Raw genomic sequence first — 23,985 nt, forward strand, 5'->3', positions numbered from 1 at the left:
TGCATGATATAAATGTCACCTTTCTACATTAATCAAATTTAGTTTTTGGAAATATTCACTTCAAAACAGTGTGCTTATTCTGGCTGGATTCGATACTGCACAAGACACACATAACATTTTAAATGTCCAGCTCAAGTGTTAAACCATAACATTCGAGTTAAATAAATTAAAAAAAAAAAAAAAAAACAGTCACATATTTAATATGTTATCTGCATGCTACCACATTTCATTTTGGTGATTGTTAGTATAACCACTGCTGAAACCTGGGCAAGTATTTATTGGTCATCAGGAAGTATGCTTCACAAGAATCGCTTGCAAGTGTGTTTACTGCTTAGGAGCGAGACATGGCAAGCAGAAAGTCTTCATTGATAAAACAAACATACGCAGCCCACATGTGTTCTGCACTATATATATATATATATATATATATATATATATATATATATATATAATATATATATATCTATATATATATAATATATATATATATATATATGATTCAGTCAGAATTGGGTAAGACTGCAGTTAGGATATATTTTGATAAAGGCTGGTGGTACTTCTCCTATCTTATGTTAATGATCCCCTGTGGTGTCATTCCTAGGAAGGCAGTGCTGCTTATGAAGACGTCTAAGAAACAGCGGCAGGAATGGAACTGCTGTATGGACTGGACACAAAATGTTTCAATGGTGAGAGCCAGAGAGACATACCTATACACTGACCAAACATGCAGCCAGTGTAGAAATGCAACACCTTGTTTATAAGGCTGGCCTGCCACAGTTTGAAATCCGGTCCTGGTTTCTGTGACTAACTGGCATAGAGCTCTGTGCAGGTTGTGGTTTGTTAAATGAGCACTGCTCCTGTACTGACCCTCCTCTGCTCTCCATCTCTCTCTCTATCAGTCTTTTAGGAGATGCGGTGCCAGCCTCTCTGCCGTGCTCCAGGCTCTTCAGCTCTGGCAGGGCACCCTGAAGGAGATCGGGAGCAAGTTTGGCACCAGTGTCCTCTCCTACTTCCTCTTTCTAAAATGGCTGCTCATGTTCAACATCTTCTCCTTCCTGGTTAACTTCGGCTTCATCACTGTGCCACAGCTGCTTGACCACGAGGCCAAGAACACCGGGACCTTCCGGGGGCTGGAGATACTGACTGGAGCTGTGAGTCACCAAATAGCACTATGGGTGTGAGTCTGTGTGAGTGAGTCTAGGGGTCCAGATTTGGAAACCTTGTGTTCTAATGGGGTCTATTCATTTAATCTTAAAACTAGCCAATCTAAATACAGATAGGGCTTACGTGGTTTAAAGTATATTGTGCATCCGTGGTATAAAAGCCAACATCTAATAACATCAATCTGTAAATTGCCTTTATTTTTATTGTTTAAATGAAAGAAACCTGTGATTCAGATAGTGCTCTTGGTATATATTTTTTTACAGTATTTGTATATCTCTGTCTCCAGGGTTATTTCAGCGACTCTGTACTGTATTACGGTTTCTACTCTAACGGCACAGTGTCTGGGGGCAGTGCTAGCGGTAACTCCACGTCCAGTATGCCTCAATACAACATGCAGCTGGCATACTTCTTCACCATCGTAGCCTACCTGGTTCTGTGCTGCATCAGCCTTGTCTACAGGTGAGTCACCTACCCTACCAATCTATACCTTTTGCTATCATAAGAATTAGCTATGTTTGACAGTCTGAAAATCATTTTTGTGTTGAGGATAAGGAATGGCTTGGATCCTAGACAGCTTGTGCAGTAAAACAGAAGTATGCATTGTTTCTAGTCATCTGAAGCTACATGCTTTTAAACGATTCCCTTAACACTGCAAGAAGATTACTGTTGTAGTATTGCAAGATATCCTACTCATGTAACAGGACAGAGGCTAGGCACTAACCACCAGGTCTGCGCACCTCAAGGACTTTCTTAACCACAGTGCAAAAGAGCCAGTCTCGTAGCATTCATGGTTTTAGAGCTTTTAACCTCATCTCACTGACGGGGGACAGAACAGAATCCACAATGGCAGTGTATCACACAACACTGCCTGAAACACACACATAAGACAATTTCCTATCCCATTGCCCTTTACTAGTAACACTGGTAGATCAGTGGAATTAAATGTAAACCAAAGATGAGCAGTGAATGGAAAATGTGGTTAAAAACATTTTCTGTTGTATTTTACTTATACTTGAGAACCAGAGGGGAGCTGTGTAATAAGGTGACACTAGTATTCTGAAATGGAAACATTGTACATTAGAAACATTGTCAGAAGATTCTGTGGCAATCCAGAATATTATCGTTTTAAAAACTGACCTCTCTCTCTCTCTCTCTCTCTCTCTCTCTGTAGCGCTGCACGCTCGTTTCGGAAGAACTTCATGCTGGCTGGGGCTGAGGTCAGCAATGCTGGGAGGCTGCTGAGCAGCTGGGATTTCAGCGTGAGCAATGAAAAAGCTGTGCGTCTGAGGCAGGACAACCTGCGCACACAGCTCAAGGTGGGGCAGCAGGAGGGAGTATAGCTCCCAGTTCTCAAATACCCAATACCTTTTTATTTGTTTGTTTGCAATTACCAAAATGCCATGTCTGGGTTAAGGAGCTTCAGTTGTAGTTACTATAGATAGGCAATACACTTCTGTGGACAAGAGGATACTGCCATTACAATAAAGAGCCTTTGGCTGATCTATCCTGCGTAACACCTGTCTATGCAGGCAACTAGAAGAGAAGAGCAGCTCCTGAACCAAACAAAACAGAAAAAAAAAACGTTTTGGAGCTTGGTTTTGCAGGTGTAATGTAACTGTTTGATTGAATGTCTCTCAGATCAGTTCAATTCAATAACGCTTTTTAGGTGTCATCACGAAATGTGTATCATCAAACCTATAATATAACATAAACTTGACTTAAATGAATGAATGAATAATAACAAGGCTGTGGTGTAGACACACAGCCCTCTCCTCATCGGTGTCTTTCACACTCATGCTCTCTCTTCCTCCAGGAGTCACTGGCTGAGAAAATCAATGAGAATCTTTCGCTCACGTTCTCCCAGAAACTCGCTCGCTTTGGGATCCACGTGGCCGCTTGGCTTGCTTCCACAGGGATGGCTGCAGGCTGCTGTGCCGGCGTCTACTTCCTGTCTCGCTACAACATGAATGTGAGTCACTTACTGAGCAACACCCTTGAGGCTGATTCCCTGTCTCCCCTGTTGGAGTCACTTCCTTAAAACTGACACCTGGTGAAAAATGGGAATGAAAATGGAAACTTTCATAGCGATATCATGAGGTATTGTAGTATGATGGGAAATGCACATCCCACCTGTATCATTCCAGCTCAAGTGGACCAAATCCTGGAGAGGTGTTTCCTTCATTTGTGCTTGAGTTGGAATTTATTGCAGTAATGGAATTATTGTGTCTGTCCCAACTCAGTTTCTTACCCTCTCTGTCTGTGGTCTCTCAGTTGATCAATAAGTCCCCTGCATCCCAGAGCCTGACAGCCGAGGCAGGGACTCTGCTCCTTCCCATTGTGGTGTCCCTCATTAACCTGGTCATCCCACTCCTCTACTCCCTGTTCAAGAAGGTGGAGCCCTTCACCTTCCCCTGGCACCAGATCTACGCTCTCATCATTAGGTATGTGCATTTCCCCCTCCAGGATTTCATAGTAGCTCTTCTCTCTCCCTTCACCTTCACTGCAAACAATATTAATAAATCCATGCTAATTAACTTGAACTCATTCGCAGATAATTTACCTTGTTTTGAGTTTAACTGAATAATCAGTTTGGGTAACTCTGCTGTATTCAGCCTTCATCTCTTACCCTGTCTGTGTGTCTGTCCGCCCCCCAGGAACGTTCTTCTGAAGATGTCCATCTTGGCTATGCTCTGCTACTTCTGGCTGGAACAAGTTGTGGAAAACGATAACATAAATGTGCGTATACTGTAGAAACATAATAATGGAGCCACACAGGTAAAAGAACAGTATCACTCACGTATTTTAGTCAAACTCAACGTACCTGTCTCTTTTTTTTTTAATACATTGTCATTCCTGCACTTCTGACAAAGCAGTGTGTGCAATGTGGGAGTACTTACTTATGAAATCATCCCTTTACAAACCTTTCAACTGTATGTCTTTCTTACTATAACTACATATACCACCATGTGTTGTATTGTTAAGGTTGTGTGGGAATGTTTATGAATGGTGCTGAGCTCAGTGGTTTGTGATGTGGTCTGCAGTATTGTATTGTTATGGTTGTGTGGGAATGTTTATGAATGGTGCTGAGCTCAGTGGTTTGTGATGTGGTCTGCAGTATTGTGTGTTGTTAAGATTGTGTGGGAATGTTTATGAATGGTGCTGAGCTCAGTGGTTTTTGATGTCGTCCGCAGTGTTGTGTTAAGATTGTTTGGGAATGTTTGTGAATGGTGCTGAGCTCAGTGGTTTTTGAGCTGATGTCGTCCGCAGTGTTGTATTGTTTGGGAATGTTTGTGTGGTGCTGAGCTTGTTTGATGGGAGTGTTGTATGTTTGTGAATGGTGCTGAGCTCAGTGGTTTTTGATGTCGTCCGCAGTGTTGTATTGTTTGGGAATGTTTATGAATGGTGCTGAGCTCAGTGGTTTTTGATGTCGTCCGCAGTGTTGTATTGTTTGGGAATGTTTATGAATGGTGCTGAGCTCAGTGGTTTTTGATGTGGTCCGCAGTGTTGTAGCTCAGTGGTTTTTTGTTGTCCGCAGTGTTGTATTGTTTGGGAATGTTTATGAATGGTGCTGAGCTCAGTGGTTTTTGATGTCGTCCGCAGTGTTGTATTGTTTGGGAATGTTTATGAATGGTGCTGAGCTCAGTGGTGATGTTTTTGATGCTGAGCTCAGTGGTTTTTGATGTCGTCCGCAGTGTTGTATTGTTTGGGAATGTTTATGAATGGTGCTGAGCTCAGTGGTTTGTGATGTCGTCCGCAGTGCTGGGAGACGTTCGTGGGGCAGGATATCTACAGGCTCATCATCATCGACTTCATTTTCTGTCTCCTGGGCTCCTTCTTCGGGGAGTTCCTGCACAAGTGAGTACTTGCATGCTATTTAGAAATTGCTACATGATGTGTATTATACATTTTAGTGTTTAACTTTGTCCTCACAAAGTTTCCTTTTTATAGATTTCCCCAAAGCAGAGCAAAATACTGATCAAATGCTGTTCTCAAATACATAACATCCTCAAATAAAGTTCTTTGTTTAGTGGCACAATTATTATATGCTGAATAAGAATTATTGTGTAGTGTAGCTATTATATTGAACATTATTGTGTATAATTCTATTATCATCTCCCACCTCCTTCCCAACTTCAGTGTGATCGGGACAAAGTGCCTGAGTAGTCTAGGAGTTCCAGAGTTTGACATTGCACGGAACGTTCTAGACTTGATCTACGCACAGACTCTAGCCTGGTAAGCTTCTCTCCATTTTTAGCTGACTAGCAGCTCCTGTGCAGCAGTGCCATCTAGTGGCAAGTGTGATTTTTTTTTTTTTAAGTTTCCACCAGTGCAAAGTTTGACTCCACTAATCATGTTCATAAAACTTTGAGTTGATCTAGTAACAAAATGTAAGTATTATTATACTTATTATTGCAGGATTGGGATTTTCTTCTCTCCGCTGCTGCCTGCCATTCAGATTGTAAAACTCTTCCTGATCTTTTACCTTAAAAAGGTAAGATGTGTGAAAAAATACTTTTTTTTTCCAGTAGGGCGACCTTATTTCTTTCCTTTATGTACTCTGTTTTGTCATTAGTCAGTGTACCAGGTTATATGTCAAACCATGAAAGATTACTTGTTTAATAGCTTGTGTCCCAAGTGGAAAACTTTTTCAGAAGTCTGAAGTATTTGTAAAAGTTGATACTGCAATTCGTTTTTTTAATGCCTGATGCCTTTAATACATTAAGGTGAGCTTGATGCAGAACTGCCACCCTCCTAAGAGATCGTGGCGGGCGGCTCAGATGATGACCGCCTTCATCCTCCTCCTCTTCTTCCCGTCCTTCTCTGGGGCGCTGTCCGTGGTGGCATTAACTGTCTGGAGGTAGGGCTCTCTGGACACACTGGCTGCTCTGTGGGATTCAGTGCAATAACTATATAGCACTACTCTGAAAGTAGATAGTATGTTGCTCATTTTTGAAGATGATTGTCTATTAAGGGATATCAGGATATTAAGTGAGCAAGGGATCCCCTTGTCATACTTGCTATGCTTGCTGTTACACTTGCTGGGGTGTAGTGCATGACACCGTTGAAGCGACTGAATTAGTCATGCCTGCCTCTTCCTGTCACTCTCCCTGCCCTCTCCCGTTTCAGGAGAGCCCCCTCTAAGACCTGTGGCCCGTTCCGAGGGCTGGCTGTCCCCTACGATGCTGTGTCTCAGTGGATGGATTCAGTGGATATCGACTTCCATGGGTCCAGTTGGGCTGTGTGGATCTACAATAACCTGATCAAGAGCGTTCTGTTCTTCCTCATCATCACACTCCTCGTCTTGTGGGTACCTGTTGATTAAATACAGGAGCTACTCCCCTTATCAGGGATGAAAGCATTTAGATGGATTTCTCTTAAAAATATTAGTGTTTTTAGCACTGTTCTGCTGTTTGTTTGCTAATTTAAGCGTTTAACCTTATGTATGTTATTAAATTAAACAAGGATTTAAAGATCGGTTTGAAATCTGCAGTATTTCACTGCACGTACAACCAATTGTGATACTTACTATGTGTGTTTTGTCTGACTGTAGTGCTTATATAACATATATACACGCTCTCTCTCTCTCTCTCTCTCTCTCTCTCTCTCTCTCTCTCTCTCTCTCTCTCTCTCTCTCTCTCTCTCAGAATTCTGATCTACCTCTACTCACAGATCGTAGCGGGACACAAAGTCCTCATCATCCTTCTTCAGGAGCAGATCTCTAACGTGAGTCTGTTTCTCATTCACAAGTTCCTTTTTGCAATTGCTTCCTTGATAACAGTTTGCTGTCCTCATAAGCACGCCTGTTCTTGTTCAAAATGCCCCAAAGGTCATTAAGGCTGAGACAGGCATGTTTCTGCTTTCTCCTTGACATCTCCTTAAGATCCCCTTATATACATTCACCGTGGTATTTTGCGGTTTTACCATGTATTTACCATAGTTTTCTGGTTTGCCATGTTTATTAATATGCCTTACCATACCTTACTATTCTTTACAATGTTTACCCATGCTTTACCATGCTTTCACTGTTTTATTACACTTTGCTTTACTATGGTAAACTTTTATAAAGGTCTTCACATTCTCTTATAGCTCAACAAGCTATTGACAAGGCCTACTTCTATTCCGATAAAGCTGAGTGTGCAGAAGTCTAAACCATGTAATATAGTGATAAGACACCAATATTTACTTAAGTGTAAAATAACATGATTTTGGTAGCATTTTGTTCTTCCATATGAATTGCATTGAGTAAGAAAACACATACAATGGGGACTTGTAATGCTGATCCGGGTGTCCGTGTCTCTCATTTCAGGAGGGGAAGGATAAGATTTTCCTGTTGGAGAAGATAGAGAAGCTGAAGGCTCAGAGCAGCGCTCGAACCGCACTAGCCTCTGACAGAGAAGCACAGAGAGGAGGGGCAGAGGTCAGTAATCCTCACCAGGGCCAGGGAACAATGCTTTCTGCATGGCAGTCTTAACAATACACCATGGACAAAATTAAAACTCACCAAAGTCAAGCAAACACTGGAGCATTAACTTTCACTAGCTAATAGAGTTGTGCCTCAAAGTTCACATAGCTTTTTCTCCTTGCAGGTGAGTCGCCACACCGGTTCGAGAGGTTTCCAAAGGAGCCAGAGAAGGAGTCAGGATCAGAGTTCAAGAGGCTTAGAGAGAGGGAGGGTGTTAACTGTTGACCAGGATTCAAGAAGCTCTGGAAGGGGCAGGATGCCGGAATATGAGCCGCGCTCCAGAGGACGGGATACAGCATTGCCTGGATATGTACAGGAGGGCCTGCTGGTAGGTATGAGGTGGGGCAGGGCAGGGCAGCCCAGGGCAGAGGGCCTCCACACAGCTAGCTTAACAGCATGCTGCTTCTGCAGGTAGAAAGACAATCTCCTTTACAAGCTTTTAGAACAAGAGCTACACTATAAAACATATTATCACTCCAAAACTGTTGATTTCATGTCTCTTGATTTCAGTTTAGATGTCTTGTTTTCTTACCTGTCATTTTTGGGTTTCTTTTTACTATGCACGAGTCATTTTAAAAACAATGCTATGAACTTATTAAAAAAAAAAAAAATAATAATAATAAAAAACTATTTTTTCAATGTCATATGCAAACACACATCTAAAAAATATATAAAAAACTAAAATTCATAAAGGTTCTGATGATTTTCCATTTGTATTTTTTTTTTTTTTTACCACCACTGCCTCTAAAAGTGGTCCAAGAAAAAGAACTCTCAAAACAAAAAATGGACACGTGACCAAGTCCTGTCTTGGCTGTTCATTGCACATTTCTGCTTCATTTCCAACCACTGTGGGCTTGAACTTTGCCTTTCTTTAATTTCGAGGCTTGCCTTGCAGCACTTTTGCAAGTGGATTGTAAATGGTAACACAAAGAACTTGAGCTCATTAAACCCAATCCAAAGCACCCATAATCGCTGCTTGTATAGTGTCAGGGAAAATCTTTACTGCATGTATTTTATTGTTGAACTTATTACAGATCCTTTTGGAGCAGTGGAATGTGATGCAGCTAGGTTGCACACTATACATGGGTGCTATGACCTGCATTCATATACTGTCTGCAGCTGATAACCAAGGGCTCAAAAGGGTGAAGTGTAACAGATTACATCGTTAAAAGGCTCCCTAAGAGATGTTAGGTAGCTGGTTTGCAGCAGACTCTGCCAGATTCAAATTAAAGTTCCTTTAGTGCAGGGCTTCTCAAACTCTGTCCTGGGGACCCCCCTGTGGCTGCTGGTTTTCATTCCAACCGAGCTCTCAATTACTTAAAAAAAAAAAAAAAAAACCTTAATTGAACTGATAATTTGCTTAGATCTTTTGTTTTGACCTACTTGTTTTTAGCTCTTGAACAGTTGCATATTTCAAGTTAGCTATAGCATATTATAAATAACTTGAACTGCAACTGTTTAAGAGCTGAAAACAACCTAAAAATTCTAATTAAGGGACTAGTTGAGAGCTCAGTTGTAATTGAGAGCTCAGTTGGAATGAAAACCAGCAGCCACAGGAGTTTGAGAAGCCCTGCTTTAGTGTGTGTAGGCTAGTGGGCTGCCATTGTTTCCATGCATGGCTAGCCTTACCATTATCCCATGGACTGAACCCCCTTTACTTTTTCAGGGCTCGGAGAGAGGATATCCAGGAAGAGCCAATTATCTGCAGGAAGGTGAGTTTAAAACGCCTGTCAATGTGCAGCATATATTCCAAAAGCATTATTTTGAAAACACAATGAAGTGAAATCTTTTTATTATTATTTTTTTATTTAGTGACAGATTATTATTTGTATTTATTTTCCCCTCAATTTGGAATGTCCAATTATGTTTTTTTCTCCTCACCTCGGTAAGTCCCCACACAGCACAGACATTCTGAGGGCGTGTGAGCGTCCTCCGATCTCACAAGCCTAAAGCCAGACACCGAGCAATCCAGAGCAGAGGTGGGCTGGCCACCAATCCCGGAGAGCAGAGACAAGCCCTGCCTCTTATCCACTTTGAATGTGTCTGGCCAATAGGGTTCGCTGTTGAGCAGTGAAAAGAAGCAATCCCTGCCGGTTTCGCAACCCCCACCACGTTAGCGTTCGAGCCAATGTGACGCCCGTTTCAGAGTCCCCAGCAAAGTTTGGCCTCTTTGGACAGCTCAGACGTGAACTGGCGCTTTCCAAGCTGTGTGACTCATCCTGTACTCCCAGCGACAGCACTTAAACTGGGTGAGCCACTCGGGATCAGTGAAGTGAAATCTTGTACTCTGAGTGGTAGGAAGGTGTACATTAACAGTGAACTAATGTGCACAGATGTGTACAGCTGTGGTTCCAGAGTTATTCTAAGTTACAATGTTAACTGTTCAGCTCAACAGTATATATATATATATATATATATATATATATATATATATATATATATATATATATATATATATATATACACAGTGCCGTGAAAAAGTATTTGCCACCTGTCTGATTTTATGATTTTCTGCATTTTTGCATATTTCTGACACTGAATGTTATCAGATCTTCAACCAAAATCTAATATTAGACAAAAGGGACCCTGAGTGAAGAAATGACACAAAATGTTGATACTTATTTAATTTATTTATTAAATAAAGTTATGCAACACCCAATGGCCTTGTGTGAAAAAGTAAGCGCCCCCTTAGACTCAATAAGTGGTTACGCCACCTTTTAGCAGCAATAACTGCAACCAAACGCTTCCTGTAGTTAATGATCAGTCTCTTTCAGTGCCATGGAGGAATTTTGGCCCACTCCTTCATGCAGAACTGTTTCAACTCAGTGACATTTGTGGGTTTTCGAGTATAAACAGCTTGTTTCGGGTCCTGCCACAACATCTCAATGGGGTTGAGGTCTGGACTTTGACTAGACAATTCCAAAACTTGAAATTTCTTGTTCTTCAACCATTCTGATGTAGACTTGCTTGTGTGTTTTGGATCATTGTCTTGCTGCATGACCCAGCTGCACTTTAGCTTCAGCTCACGGACAGATGGCTTAACATTCTCCTGTAGAATTCTCTGATACAGAGCAGAATTCATGGTTCCTTCAATGATGGCAAGTCGTCCAAGTCCTGATGCAACAAAGCATCCCCAAATCATGACACTACCACCACCATGCTTGACCATTGGTATGAGGTTCTTACTGTGGAATGCAGTGTTTGGTTTTCACTAGTTTTTGTAACGAGGCCCATGTTGGCCAAAAAGTTCGACTTTTGACTCATCTGTCCATAGAACATTGTTCCAAAACTCTTGAGGATCATCCAGGTGCTTTTGGCAAACTTGAGACGAGCAGTCATGTTCTTAGTGAGCAGTGGTTTCCGTCTTGCTACTCTGCTATGAATCCAATTTTTGCCCAGTGTCTTTCTGATGGTGGAGTCAATGACCACATGTTCTAGGGTTCTTCTTTGTGACTTCCTGGACAATTTTACTCCTTGCTCTTAGAGATTTTGGCAGGACAGTCACTCCTGGGAAGATACACTACTGTTCCAAACTTTGTCCATTTGGACAATATGGCTCTGACTGTGGTTTGGTGGAGCTCCAGAGCCTTAGAAATGGCTTTGTAACGCTTTCCAGACTGATAGGCATCAACAACTTTTTTCCATCGGTCTTCAGGAATTTCTTTTAATCGTGGCATGATGTGCCTCTAGAACCTGTATGCTGACAACTTCACTCTGATGGTAAAGGCCAAAGTTAGTCAGATTTATATTGGGCAGGGCTGGCCCAAATCAGGCATGATTGTTAACCAAAGTATTCAAACAGCTGACCCTAATTATCCCTTTTTAATTTGGTTGAGTTAACTAGGGGGGGCAACAACTTTTTTCACACCTGAAGATTGCATGTTTGGTTACCTTGCAAACCAAACAAATGAAAGAAGCACCAAACTTTGGTGTAATTTTTTCTCTCAGACTCCCTCTATATACTACTAGAACCCATAAAAAGATCTGACCAAATTCAATGTGAAAAATGTGCAAAAATGCAGAAAATCAGACAGGGGGCAAATACTTTTTCACTGCACTGTGTGTGTGTGTGTGTGTGTGTGTGTGTGTCTGTGTCTGTGTCTGTGTCTGTGTGTGTGTGTGTGTGTGTGTGTGTCTGTGTCTGTGTCTGTGTGTGTGTGTGTGTATATACACATATATATACACAGCTCTGGAAAAATTAAGAAACCACTGCAAAATTATCAGTTTCTCTGGTTTTAGTATTTATAGGTATGTGTTTGGGTAAAATGAACATTTTTGTTTTATTCTATAAACTACTGACAACATTTCTCCCAAATTCCAAATATAAATATTGTCATTTAGAGCATTTATTTGCAGAAAATGACAACTGGTCAAAATAACAAAAAAGATGCAGTGTTGTCAGACCTCGAATAATGCAAAGAAAATAAGTTCATATTCATTTTTAAACAACACAATACTAATGTTTTAACTTAGGAAGAGTTCAGAAATCAATATTTGGAGGAATAACCCTGATTTTCAAGCACAGCTTTCATGCGTCTTGGCATGCTCTCCACCAGTCTTTCACATTGATGTTGGGTGACTTTATGCCACTCCTGGCACAAAAATTCAAGCAGCTTGGCTTTGTTTGATGGCTTGTGACCATCCGTCTTCCTCTTGATCACATTGCAGAGGTTTTCAGTGGGGTTCAGGTCTGGAGATTGGGCTGGCCATGACAGGGTCTTGATCTGGTGGTCCTCCATCCACACCTTGATTGACCTTGTTGTGTGGCATGGAGCATTGTCTTGCTGGAAAAACTAATCCTCAGAGTTGGGGAACATTGTCAGAGCAGAAGGAAGCAAGTTTTCTTCCAGGACAACCTTGTACTTGGCTTGATTCATGCGTCCTTCACAAAGACATATCTGCCCGATTCCAGCCTTGCTGAAGCACCCCCAGATCATCACCGATCCTCCACCATATTTCGCAGTGAGTGCAAGACACTGTGGCTTGTAGGCCTCTCCAGGTCTCCGTCTAACCATTAGACGACCAGGTGTTGGGCAAAGCTGAAAATTGGACTCATCAGAGAAGATGACCTTACTCCAGTCCTCTATGGGCCAATCCTTATGGTCTTTTGCAAACCTCAGCCTGGCTCTTCTTTACTTCTCATTGATGAAGGGCTTTTTTCTAGCTTTGCAAGACTTCACCCTGCCCATAGGAGCCTGTTTTGAACCGTCCTCGTCGTGCACTTCACCCCAGCTGCCATTTGCCATTCTTTTTTAGGTCACTTGATGTCATCCTACGGTTGCTGAGTGACATTCGAATGAGTTGGCGGTCATCCCGGTCAGTGGAGAGTCGTTTTCGACCTTTGCCGGTCTGTAGCTTTGTTGTCGCCAGTGTTTGCTGCTTGACCTTGTTCTTATGAACCACCATCTTTGAAATTTTGAGGATGGAAGCAACCCAAGCTCACTGTATCCCTCTGCCAGTAAAGCCAGAATTGAACCCTTCGTTTCCTCACTCAAAATTTTCCTTTTCAACTCTTTGGGCATGGTCAATAGTTAGTTTTTGATTCCCATTACTTTTTAGGTACTACTAGCACTGTTTTGCCATCCAGTTGGTCCTATTGCAAGAGGATAGTGATGACCACAGGAGTGGTTTTTATACTTTTCCTTGTTAAATAAGATTTGGTTCAGGTGATCCCCTAATCAGTACCTCATTCAGTAGAATGAGGTGTGCCTGTGTTGGAATTCACTGGAATGGAATGGCTGCCATACATGTAGAGATGCTGATTTAAGAAAAAATTGCAGTGGTCTATTAATTTTTTCCACAGCTGTATATATATATATATATATATATATATATATATATATATATATATATATATATATATAATTACTGGGGTGGAGACTTATCTTTCAGTTTTGTGTTTTCTTCTCAATAAAAATGTTCTTCCTTAACAATGTGGAGTATGCTGTGTAGATAAGTGTAAAAAAAAATATATAGGGCTGGTATGTGATGTAATCACACACAAAGACATAAGCCTGATATATGCTCCTTGCAAAGAAGCCGGCTCTTTTGTACAGCGGTATCGGCGCTATGCTTTAGTGCGAGAGGTCCCGGGTTCACACCCGCCCTCCGCCTGTGTGTGGATTGCCTCGCCCTGTGTGATGCGCCTGCCTGCGGGAACTGAGATCACTACAATATATATATATATATATATAAAAAAATGATTTCCATTACATGAGAGTAGATGTTGAACTTCATGCTGCTTTGAATTCTGCTCTCGGCAAGATAAGCACCAACTAAGACGTAGCTTTGCAGTAAACTAGTGTGATCCATCTGCATCTCCATCCATTTGCGTTGTTTTCCATCTGATGATGTAGATATCCTTCTGTCTGGTGTTGATTGCTGAAGTGTAATGCTGGCTCCAGGGATCAGCTCATTTTGCCTCCCCAACGCATCAGCACACACAACGGCTGCGATGCTGACTCCGGGGATCAACCCAGTGCGGTCTCCCCTGTGCATCAGCATGACAACCGTCTGGATTGAGCTAAGTAGGGTACATCTCTTAGAAACTGGGTTGTAGAGTGTGCCATAAATCCTCGACAACCCATCTCCGCTGGGTAAACTCGGACTCTTCATCCTCGCTGTTCCGCTTCAGCAGCTAGTTGAGCATACCGAAGTTTCTTCCTCTCATACGTCTCATCCACAGCATCTTCCCATGGCACTGTTAACTCTACCAGATGAACAAAGAATGCTTATCCAGACCACAAGACAATGTCTGGTTGAAGGTTAGTGGTTGCAATCTCAGGTGGAAAAATAAGCCTTTGACCAACATCTGCTAGCATATTCCAGCCTCTAGCAGCTTCCAGTTGTCCTGAGCGAGGCTTGATTTTAACACCTTTTCTTGGTGATTGCTCTCCTGGATGGAGGATTATTGTATTTTGTTTGTAATGCTTTGAAAGAACTGGTGGCAACGTATTGGTCAGGTTACACTTGTTTTCCAATGCTAAGGCCAAACATCGCAGCACCTGGTCATGGTGCCAAGTAAACCGTCCTTGGCTAAGACCCACCTTACATCCTGTCAAAATGTGCCTTAATGTTGCAAGTAATGAAGACAAAGGACATGAGGGATCCTCACCCACCCAGAGGTTTAGGTTCTGTGGTGATGGGAGAACACCATATGCTGATCTGATGAGAAAACTGATCCTGCTCTGTTCCATTGTCCATAAGTCTTGCCAGACGATCTTGCGTTGTTCCACACTCTCCCATCTCATCCATTGTCCCTGCTTGGCCTGGGAAACGGCCTTTATACACCTGATCCTCTCCTGCTTTTACACCTCATTGACTACCAGCTTCCTCCTTTGAGCTGGGGTTGCCTTGTGCCATGTAGGAGAAGCTAAACTGAGACCAAAACCTCCTTTTCCATGCTGAACTTGCCCCAAAATATCTCAGATTCAAAGGGCAGCCTTAGCATCTTTCACAGCTTTCTTTGCCATCCATTTTCTTCCAGTTTTCAACACAGGTGCTGCCTCCCTTACGCATTTGTCACGTGAATCTACTAATGTCAATTCCAGTCAGACTTTGGCGCACTTAAACACCTCGGTTAGAGCAGAGATTGGTAGCTGCAGTATTCCTTTACCATAAAGTTCCACTCTGCTGAGGCAGCGTGGAACTCCCAACCATTTCCTGATGTATGTACTGATTAAAGCTTCCAGCTTCTGAACTGTTGTCAAGGAAACCTTGTACACAGTCAGTGGCCACAGCAGTCTTGGCAGTAGACCAAACTGAAAGCACCAGAGTTTCAGTTTGCCTGGTAAAGCGCTGCTGTCTATGCTGTTCAACCCTGCCATTACTTGTTGTCTAACTTTTCCTATACGAACTGTCCCCTTTAGATCCCCGTCATACCATCTCCCAAGACATTTCACTGGCTTTTCGGACACTGTTGATATTGCCTCACCATTAATATAGACCCTTTTATCTATTACTTTGCCTTTAATTATAGAGATGCTCCTTGATTTTGTGGGCTTGACTTGCATTCTTGCCCATTTAATGTTATTGGCTAATTTGTCTAATAACCGATTAGTGCAGGCTATTGTTGTAGTCGTGGTTGTCATGTCATCAGTGTATGCTTGAATTGGTGGTAGTCGCATTCCAGAAGCCAAGCGCTCTCCTTCCACTACCCATTCTGATGCCTTTACTTCCATTACCATGGTAAAAGCCAGTGGAGAAATGGAACATTCTGCCATTATTCCAACTTCTAGGCATTTCCATGTAGTTCTGAATTCTGAAGTTGAAAAACTAAATTGTAAATCTCCAAAGGCGGCTTTCACTAAATTTGTTATTGTCATCGGTACGCTGAAAAAATCAAATGCTACCCAAAGAAGTTCATGTGGCACTGAACCGTATGCATTAGCTAAATCCAGGAATGTTACATGGAGCTCCTTCCTCTCCTTTTATATAATATTGTTTTTTACTACACTATTACACAAATCGTTGACTAACAATAAAAACACAAGAGACAGCAGATAGGTCTAGTGTAAATTAATGGTAGGAAGCTTGCTTCAGTGAAAGGCACCCAATGTGTAATCTCAAAACTTGTCATAACCTTTTAAAATGTGCAATATCTCTTTCTCTACAGCTCCGTACTCCCAGGAAGACGGCACAGCACCCCCTGTCCCCAGCGCACTGGTGCAGGCTCTTCTAGCCCGGAGGCAGGCTGAGGAAGAGGATGAAGAGGGATATTAAAGAGAGTGGATTAATTCAGCACTTTAGAAAAGCTGCACAGTTCTCTTCTCTTGCGTGGAGCAACCTGGTTGTATTCAGTACGTCTTAGCACCAGTGTCTGGCTGACCTAGCATAGCAGTTGATAACGTTCATTATCAGAAACTCCCATTTCTGTACTTGAATGCTTTAAACCTGATTGTCTTCCGCTTATAGAGATTTCGTTTTTTGAATTGCAAACAGAATGTCGATTTTGAATTTATTTCTTTGAAACATATTTAAATACAGCACTTTAAATGTGAAAAGTGTGTTCGTGGGTTTTTTTTGTTTGTTTTGTTTTTTATTCCCAAAATGTACACCTTCTTTCTAAGCTTTAGAATAAGTGGATGATTCCTTAAGAGATAAGAAAGTGTTGATACAGTATTTAAACTCTGAAGCAAAGGATATAATTTCAAAAGCGCTGACCCACATGTGATGAAACGCTGACATTGGTAACTCATTGAGACTTCTTGTTCTCATAATTCACATACCTGATTGGTCGTTTGTATCTCTCATTCCCATTTGTTGCATTTCATGTATCTTTGTACATGTTATGGATGCAGGTCATGGGCAGGTATCTGATCACAACTGCAGTGTATAGAGGTTGTGTCTCCATGATGGGGGGGGGGGGGGGGGGGGGATTTGTTTGAGAGAGTAGATCCAGAACACATCCATCTTCAACCTGATTGGCTGTCCCTGGTCATGTTGCAGCCATCCCACTGATTATATTGAGCATGTTCAACTAAAATAACTACTCAATTCAGACTGTGTGTTCTTCATCTGAATACTAACCCCTTGTGACATGGTTATCTATCTAATACAAAAATAAAAAAACAAAAAAACATTATAATAGACGAATCCCAACCAACTCAACACCACACGACCATCATGACAATAGCCTGTACTTCCCGAAGGTAAGCGTCCTCACACATTGAGAGAGTTTCATATTTCATTAATTTTTTTATAAAATAGACTTGGAAGAATTCTGTCAGGAGAGTTCCCTCTGGTGGACAAACCAAGGCACCTCCAGAAATGTGTTTTTTTAAGTATCTGTATTTTTGGCTGATGGGAGGCTGATCCCTATTTTGCAACCACTTGGCACACTGTCGCTCAGCTCCCACCACTAGAATTCCCTGCCTATTGTCTGCTCCGACTCCCTGGTAGGAATCCAGAGTGGGGTTTGCGGGACACCTCCCTCCTGGGAGCGCTAGTGGAGCGGAACAGAATGTTTCGAGAGAGTGGAACATCTTTTATTTGGGTCATTCCTGTTTATCTGTCAGCAAATCAACCTTTTGTTGTACTTGGAGCCTGGAGTCATATTTGTGTCAATTTATGGGAGAGCTAGTCGTCAGACCTAAGTATAAACCAGCTTTTGTCAGGCTAGAAGTATAAAAGAATTTAGGCAATTTGAGGTACACAAAAGGGTTAAATGATAAAAATGTATCACAGTACTGAAACAGCCCTTGCCAAGGGCTGTTTCAGTACTATGAAGCAGCCTAAAGCCTGATTGAAGAGGTTCATAGAGTTTCTTTATTGAACATGATTAGGGGACAGCTGGAATGATCCTATTTTTAGAGGTGTAATTCAGAGTAGTTTCTCCCGTGACAGCCTTTTTCATAAACATCTTTTTCTTGATTTGCAGGTGGACATGCCAGCCAATAACAAGTGCCTCCTCTTCCGTAAAGAGAACACACCATAGAAACAACAGAATTCTGATGCACAGTCTACAAGCTGTGCATCAAAAATCCCAGAAATCCAAGTCATAAAACACTGCACTCACTCACCCCTGGGCTTCTTTCTGAGTCGGTATTCTTTGTTTTCTGTTCAATTGGTCTGCTGTTGTATGAAGTGCATCTCTGGTAATGAAACATTAGTGTTGATGGTTCTCTTCCAGGGAGAGCAAAAGTACTGTTAAGACATGAAAACTGAACATCACTCCTGGGGACCATTCAACCTTAAGCAAATAAACCAAGAAGCCAAAACAGTGCTCCATATTTAGTAAGCACATACTGAAATTAACTCAACAGGATTTTCTGTGTTATGAGGTAACAAATGGACTTTTGCATTGCCAGACAAAATTGCTACAATAAATCATAAACCAGATAAGGGTATTTTATACAATTTATTTCATAACACACAATAAAGTGCGTGTTTTTTTTAATTGTTTATTCAGATGTTAGTTTACAAAACCCTAATATAAATGCAGTATACACTGTGACACTATGCTTGGCGAACATGTTGAACTAGGTAACACAAATTCTTTGTCAGGATATGCACTACAATTCTCCTATCTCAAAAAAACTATTCTTTTAACACTTTCAATACTTAATCTGAGGTAGGCTTAGATCTGAGGTACAATGACAGGGGTATTACTGCATTAGCAAGTTTGATGTAGCTGATACAAACAATTACAGCAAAACATCTTCCTGGCCAATGCAATAGCAGGAAGGGTTAAGTTATTGACACAAAAAAGGCTAGCCAATCAACATCAAATTTTAATGTTTCCCCTAGTAACAAACAAAAACCTAATTCCTAATTACTTCTGCAATATTGACATGTTATCTATTCCCTAAAACTATTAAATGTGCTACAGAATGGCCCTCTTCCAGTGAATGAGGTAACTGATTCAGTGCTTGCCAGTGTCTCTTCACACACAGCTATACACCATAGGGTGAGTAAGTTTCATAGTCCTGTGTATTCGTTTGTCATTGAATCCCCTGAGGCAGCCCATGCCACAAGCCTGGGGATTAACCAGCCATTTCAGTCCACAGGGATACTTTAGTCTCTATGGGGTTTCCATAGAGATGTAATTTCCTAAGCAGCTACCGGCTAGTCCTGGAAGCGTTGTAGCAATTCACAGGTCTTCTTGTCCAGCACCTCATGGATCTTCCTGAGACGCCGGTCGCTTATTGGCCGCACATAGCTGTCGGGCTGGAGCACGGCCATGCCGTCCTGAACCTCTCCCATGACCAACAGGGGGCCCTCTTCCACAGTCACATTGGGGCAGGGGCATCTCCAGTCAACCTTGGCCAGGGTCACCTCCAGGTGGCGGGTGTTGAAGAAGGCCAGGCCCATCTTCTCATCGCGGAGGACTTCCTCCAAACTGAAGCGGGCGATCCCCGAATCCTGGTCCTCAATCAGCTCAGTCAGCCGGCCCACAATGGCAAAGTCGCTACGGCACAAGCTTGGCACCATCTTGCCCCTGGGCTTGCAGGCTTTGCAGGGCCTGCCCTTTCGCTGGGGGCAGCTGTCCTCACACTCCTCCCGGCTGTGGAAGCTATTGCCGTTGCCCTGGCAACCTCCGTAGGCAAAGGCCTGGCACTGCTTGATCAGAGAGTTGTAAGCCCAGCGAGCCTCCCAGGCTTTGCACGGCCCCTGAACAGCGGGCAGAGAGCAGATGCCCATGCCCTCCCACTGACAGGCAACACGGCACTCCTCATACGTCTCAAAACGGTTCCTGCTGCCCTGGCAACCCCTGTGGGTGAACGTCAAGCAGGCGGCCTGCTTGGAATCATAGTACCAATCCACATGCTTCTCCCCACAATCCCTCCTGTTAACCTCTTCCAGGCAGTCCCCGGGGGAGAAGGGTCGATCTGTCCCAGGGTTGACATCACTCTCCAGACTGTCCTCTGATGTCTCCTCCTGGGTACGCCGTATCACAGACAGCGGGAAATCTGCGCGGAGGATCCCGGCAGTGTTACGGGCAGTGCACGTATAGATTCCAGTGTCTCCAGCCTGGGCATTGTAGACCACCAGCTGACCGATGTTGGTGATCACCAGGTTGCCGTACATCTGGTCGGGCCTCATGATCAGGCTCTCGCGATGGTCTGTCTGCTTCTCCCAGGTGATGTCGGGCTTGGGGTTGCCTACCACGTCGCAGTGGAAGCTAACAGTGCCCCCCAGGTAGACAGACTGGTGTCTGGGGTTGTTGTAGAGGGCTGGGGGCAGGGGATCCTCCTGGGCAGAGGTGGGGGTGGGGTGGGCAGTGGTGTCCACTGGTATAGGGCTGGTGTGGGGCCAGGCCAGGTGGTAGCGGCAGGTAACCACAGTGAGGGTGGCCCCCCGGATGCAGGCTTCAGCATCCATGTAGCAACGGTTAAAGTAAGTAAGGCCGTCAGAGGCGCAGGTGAAGCTGGGCTCCTTCTCACAGCGGTCCCGGCACTTGCAGACAGGCTGGCCCTCCCACATGTCGCAGCTTGCCCCCTGCTGGCTGCACACAAAGCTCTGGCAGCTCAAGCTCCCATCTCTGCCTGCTGCTCCAGCCCCACCTCCTCCACCCTGGCTGTCAGGCTGAGCAGGGGAACCATCGGAGAATCTAGCTGCCACACAGCTCAGCAGACCACACACATTTGTGCAGCACTTCTCAAAGCCAGCACAGTCCTGGAGGAAAGCAAGGGGAAAAACTAGCAATTGTGAATTTTCATTCTTATTAAAACACATAAATATCCAATGTATAAGCAATGTTTATCACAAACTGTTAATTTCACAAAAAAATGGTGCACATTGAATTAAACCTAATGTTAAAACGCATTTAACAATGTGATTCCGTCAGCATGAAAACAATAAATGTTTTTTTTTTTGTTGTTGTTGTTGTTTTTTTTTTTTAATGACACACATATATTCTGGAACATTCTGTCGAGTTTACAACTGCTACCAAATGAATACCCGAAGTGTACCCTATGTTTCCCTAGTGCATAGGAATCCGTGCAATATGATTAGTTATTTTAACACTCAATGTTTTAATCTAGCACAATACATACACACAAAGGTTTCAATGTGGTTCAATAAAATACATTGTGCTATTAGGATAATGTACTTTAGCTTAGAGAATGTCTGTGTATGAAATGTCTATATGATATAGTCACGACCGTAATTATTCACGCGATTAACCAAATAAACAAAGAATATAAGAAATCGGTAACACGCTTTATACTGTGTTTTTTCTACCATTATTGGGAGCAAGTATTGAATACTCATAGAATATCATCATTAATGTAGGATACTCAAATTTAGCTGCGGCTAACTAAATGTAGCCTATGCTGAACATCGCAACACAGTACAGTTGTCTGCCTGTCTTCAGTTTGAAATAAGCTCTGGTTCAAACAGAAACACACAGAGACTCACCTGGTCAACAAGGCACTCCCTTTCACAAGTGCTTTGAGCGTCAACCCACAGGTTAGAGTTCAGCTGGTTGGGACAAACACCGAGGTGGCTTGGTTTGGATGAAACGAGGCTAGCGCCTTCTGTTTGTGGGACCAATAAAGTAGAAAACGCCAGCCCAAGAAGAAGCGACACAAGTACTCTGCGACTGGACAAACTCCAAACCATTGCATATCCCCGGCGGCTGATGGAATAAAGCTGAACCCATGTCTCACGCTGTTTCAGAACGTAGGTAGTCATTGTGAGCGTTTTATTGTACAGGAACCGAGTATGGAAACTACGTCTAATGACATTTCCAAATACAGAAATTTCAGCAACGGCAAGGTAGCTACAGTATAAAAGTCAACTACAGGCATTTGGTTTATATGAAAACAATTTAAAAGAACTGCATAAGTTAAAGTCCCGTTTTTAATGTTAATGTTCCATGCTTGCTTTCCTATATGTTATATATTTCACATACCATTTGGAAAATGATTTGAACATCCAGTTCGAACGGCAGGGATGGTTGGATTATTTTTTTTTTTTAATCCATCAAGTAAAAATAAAAGCATATTACCAGTATTCATTTATAAGACAAAATTTAAATGTAGCGAGTAAACTGTATTCCGTAACTGTCTTTGATCCTGGCTTTGAGTTGAATGTACGAGCTTGGGCGAGTTTCAGTAGACTGAAAAGAGCAAATACGGTCCTCGTGTACCATGAAGCAGAAAGGGCTGCCCCCCCTAACCGCCCTCATTAAACTTCCAAGCGTCTGGGACTTTTATTAAAAAAAGAGAGACCGCACCGAGCGACAGGACAAACATTGTTAAAGGATCAAAGAGATGGCCTGATCCGCAGGGACTCGGTCCCACAGTCCACTGCAGGGGCTGCCTTGGCATCCCATTCTTCAAAGCTGTGGAGTTTTGGAAAATGTTCAGTTCGCCGCTGCTAATTGGGCACCAATTAATTGAAACTGTCTAGTTTTTCTGGAGAGGGCTATCATGTCTGGAATTACTTTGCAGCATGAACATAGAATTAACTATTATATACTCATTCAGTGGCATTTAACCCTTATACATTCATAAATGCCTTGTACTCAGGCCAGTTGCAACACAATAAATCTAGTTACCTTGTTTAGACATGTCAGTGACAGTCAAGTTCATCCCATATGGCCTAGATCGAGTTCTATTTGTTGGGCAGGTCAAGGTTAAGTGTGAGCCCTACCTGAACATTCTGGCAAATGCAGTTTTCAAGAATACACCATTTCTTTCCTTTAGGAGATTTACTTGTGCATTCAGCTATCTCAATCTAGCTGGACTTTTTTTTTTTTGCTATTGTGTGTATGCAACTTGCTATCTTTTTTTTATTTTTTATAAAACATCAATGTATATTGTAGCACCTTATTGCCATGGGTATAAATGTGAAAAACAATTGTTTGTACACAAGCTAAGGTGTGTGTGTGTGTGTGTGTATGTATATATATATATATATATATATATATATATATATAATAGCAGACTTTGTGTTGGGGACTCCTCCGTTCAGTCACATAAAGCCTTGAGATGCCTCATTCTGGTGCTAAAAAGTTCAGAAAGAGATTGACACTGTACTGCTACCCTGCTTTGTCTGCTGACCTCTGGGGGGAGGGGAGGCTGGGAGATTCTGAGAAGTTATTTCCTCCTCTTTGATCCAATATGACCTCTCGACTTCTCTGTGACTCATGCCCTTTGCTTTTGTAAGCCTGGAGAAGATACTTGGCTAAAGAAACACACATCAATTTTAAACAAAGGCTGATCTATTCAGTTTGTCTCCATTTTAATGCATTTGGAGAGGCTACTTTATCCAGTGGAAAAACAAAAAACACAAGTAGAAAACTAATTTATTTAGACTTGAGCATGGAATGTTCAAGTAGTTAAAAGGGGAAGTGTGAATGAGTCTGAAATTGTTTCACAATAGGTTCTACTGTGGTTTTTTACTTCCCATCTAGTGGTCAGTTATTTAAAAGTTCTCTATTTTAAGCACATTTTAGGGGAAAAAAATTAAAATCAGCAATACCAGAAAAGACAAGAATGCAGACCAAAACAAAATCATCCCTGCTGAGAATAAAAATGAACACAAGTAACACCCTGAAGGTTACGAGGGAATAAGAATTAACACAGGACCAAGGTATACTGTTAACTGTTATATTGTAAAAAAGGCTGTACTTCACAGTCTGTAATAACATTAAAACTGTACAATCAAGAATAAAAAAACAAGGGCTTTTTTGAAAACACCTAAAAAAAAAGCATTTTTCATTAAATTCACCCAGCAGCTTCAACCAAAAAGAAATAGTGTTTACACATTAATAAAAACATACTAGTTTTGTTCCCTTTCTCCCCCTTGCAGGGAAGAATTAAAGAGCTCCAGTGACTCCTAAAACATCTGCAAGGAATGTGCATACATTACCAGAAGGTGATACAAGTCACCCATCTTGAACAATAAAA

At 42.2% G+C, this 23,985-nt stretch overlaps 2 protein-coding genes across 6 annotated transcripts in view; one reads left to right on the top strand and one right to left on the bottom strand.

Annotated features, from left to right (window-relative positions):
* LOC121331279 (transmembrane channel-like protein 5) overlaps positions 1-16,607 on the top strand; it is a 27,838-nt gene extending 11,231 nt beyond the window's left edge. For all 5 annotated transcript variants that reach the window (XM_041278566.1, XM_041278565.1, XM_041278562.1 and 2 more), the window contains exons 7-23: positions 602-686; positions 900-1,151; positions 1,451-1,623; positions 2,336-2,480; positions 2,978-3,133; positions 3,436-3,605; positions 3,819-3,900; positions 4,922-5,019; positions 5,302-5,397; positions 5,581-5,656; positions 5,889-6,022; positions 6,292-6,468; positions 6,810-6,888; positions 7,472-7,582; positions 7,752-7,955; positions 9,294-9,339; positions 16,242-16,607. In XM_041278566.1, the coding sequence (XP_041134500.1) occupies positions 602-686; positions 900-1,151; positions 1,451-1,623; positions 2,336-2,480; positions 2,978-3,133; positions 3,436-3,605; positions 3,819-3,900; positions 4,922-5,019; positions 5,302-5,397; positions 5,581-5,656; positions 5,889-6,022; positions 6,292-6,468; positions 6,810-6,888; positions 7,472-7,582; positions 7,752-7,955; positions 9,294-9,339; positions 16,242-16,348 (2,191 nt within the window). In that variant the 3' untranslated portion in view covers positions 16,349-16,607. The remainder of the gene's footprint in view (positions 1-601; positions 687-899; positions 1,152-1,450; positions 1,624-2,335; positions 2,481-2,977; positions 3,134-3,435; positions 3,606-3,818; positions 3,901-4,921; positions 5,020-5,301; positions 5,398-5,580; positions 5,657-5,888; positions 6,023-6,291; positions 6,469-6,809; positions 6,889-7,471; positions 7,583-7,751; positions 7,956-9,293; positions 9,340-16,241) is intronic.
* Positions 16,608-18,466: 1,859 nt separating this feature from the next.
* wfikkn1 (WAP, follistatin/kazal, immunoglobulin, kunitz and netrin domain containing 1) lies at positions 18,467-22,343 on the bottom strand. The gene is made up of 2 exons (XM_041277380.1): positions 21,488-22,343; positions 18,467-20,743 (listed from the first exon to the last, which is right to left on the bottom strand). The coding sequence occupies exons 1-2, from the start codon at positions 21,761-21,763 to the stop codon at positions 19,193-19,195; spliced, it is 1,827 nt and encodes a 608-aa protein (XP_041133314.1). The 5' UTR covers positions 21,764-22,343; the 3' UTR covers positions 18,467-19,192.
* Between the last annotated feature and the right edge of the window lie 1,642 nt (positions 22,344-23,985).

The sequence above is a fragment of the Polyodon spathula genome, chromosome 18 (assembly GCF_017654505.1).
Source record: "Polyodon spathula isolate WHYD16114869_AA chromosome 18, ASM1765450v1, whole genome shotgun sequence".
NCBI classification, from domain to species: domain Eukaryota; kingdom Metazoa; phylum Chordata; class Actinopteri; order Acipenseriformes; family Polyodontidae; genus Polyodon; species Polyodon spathula.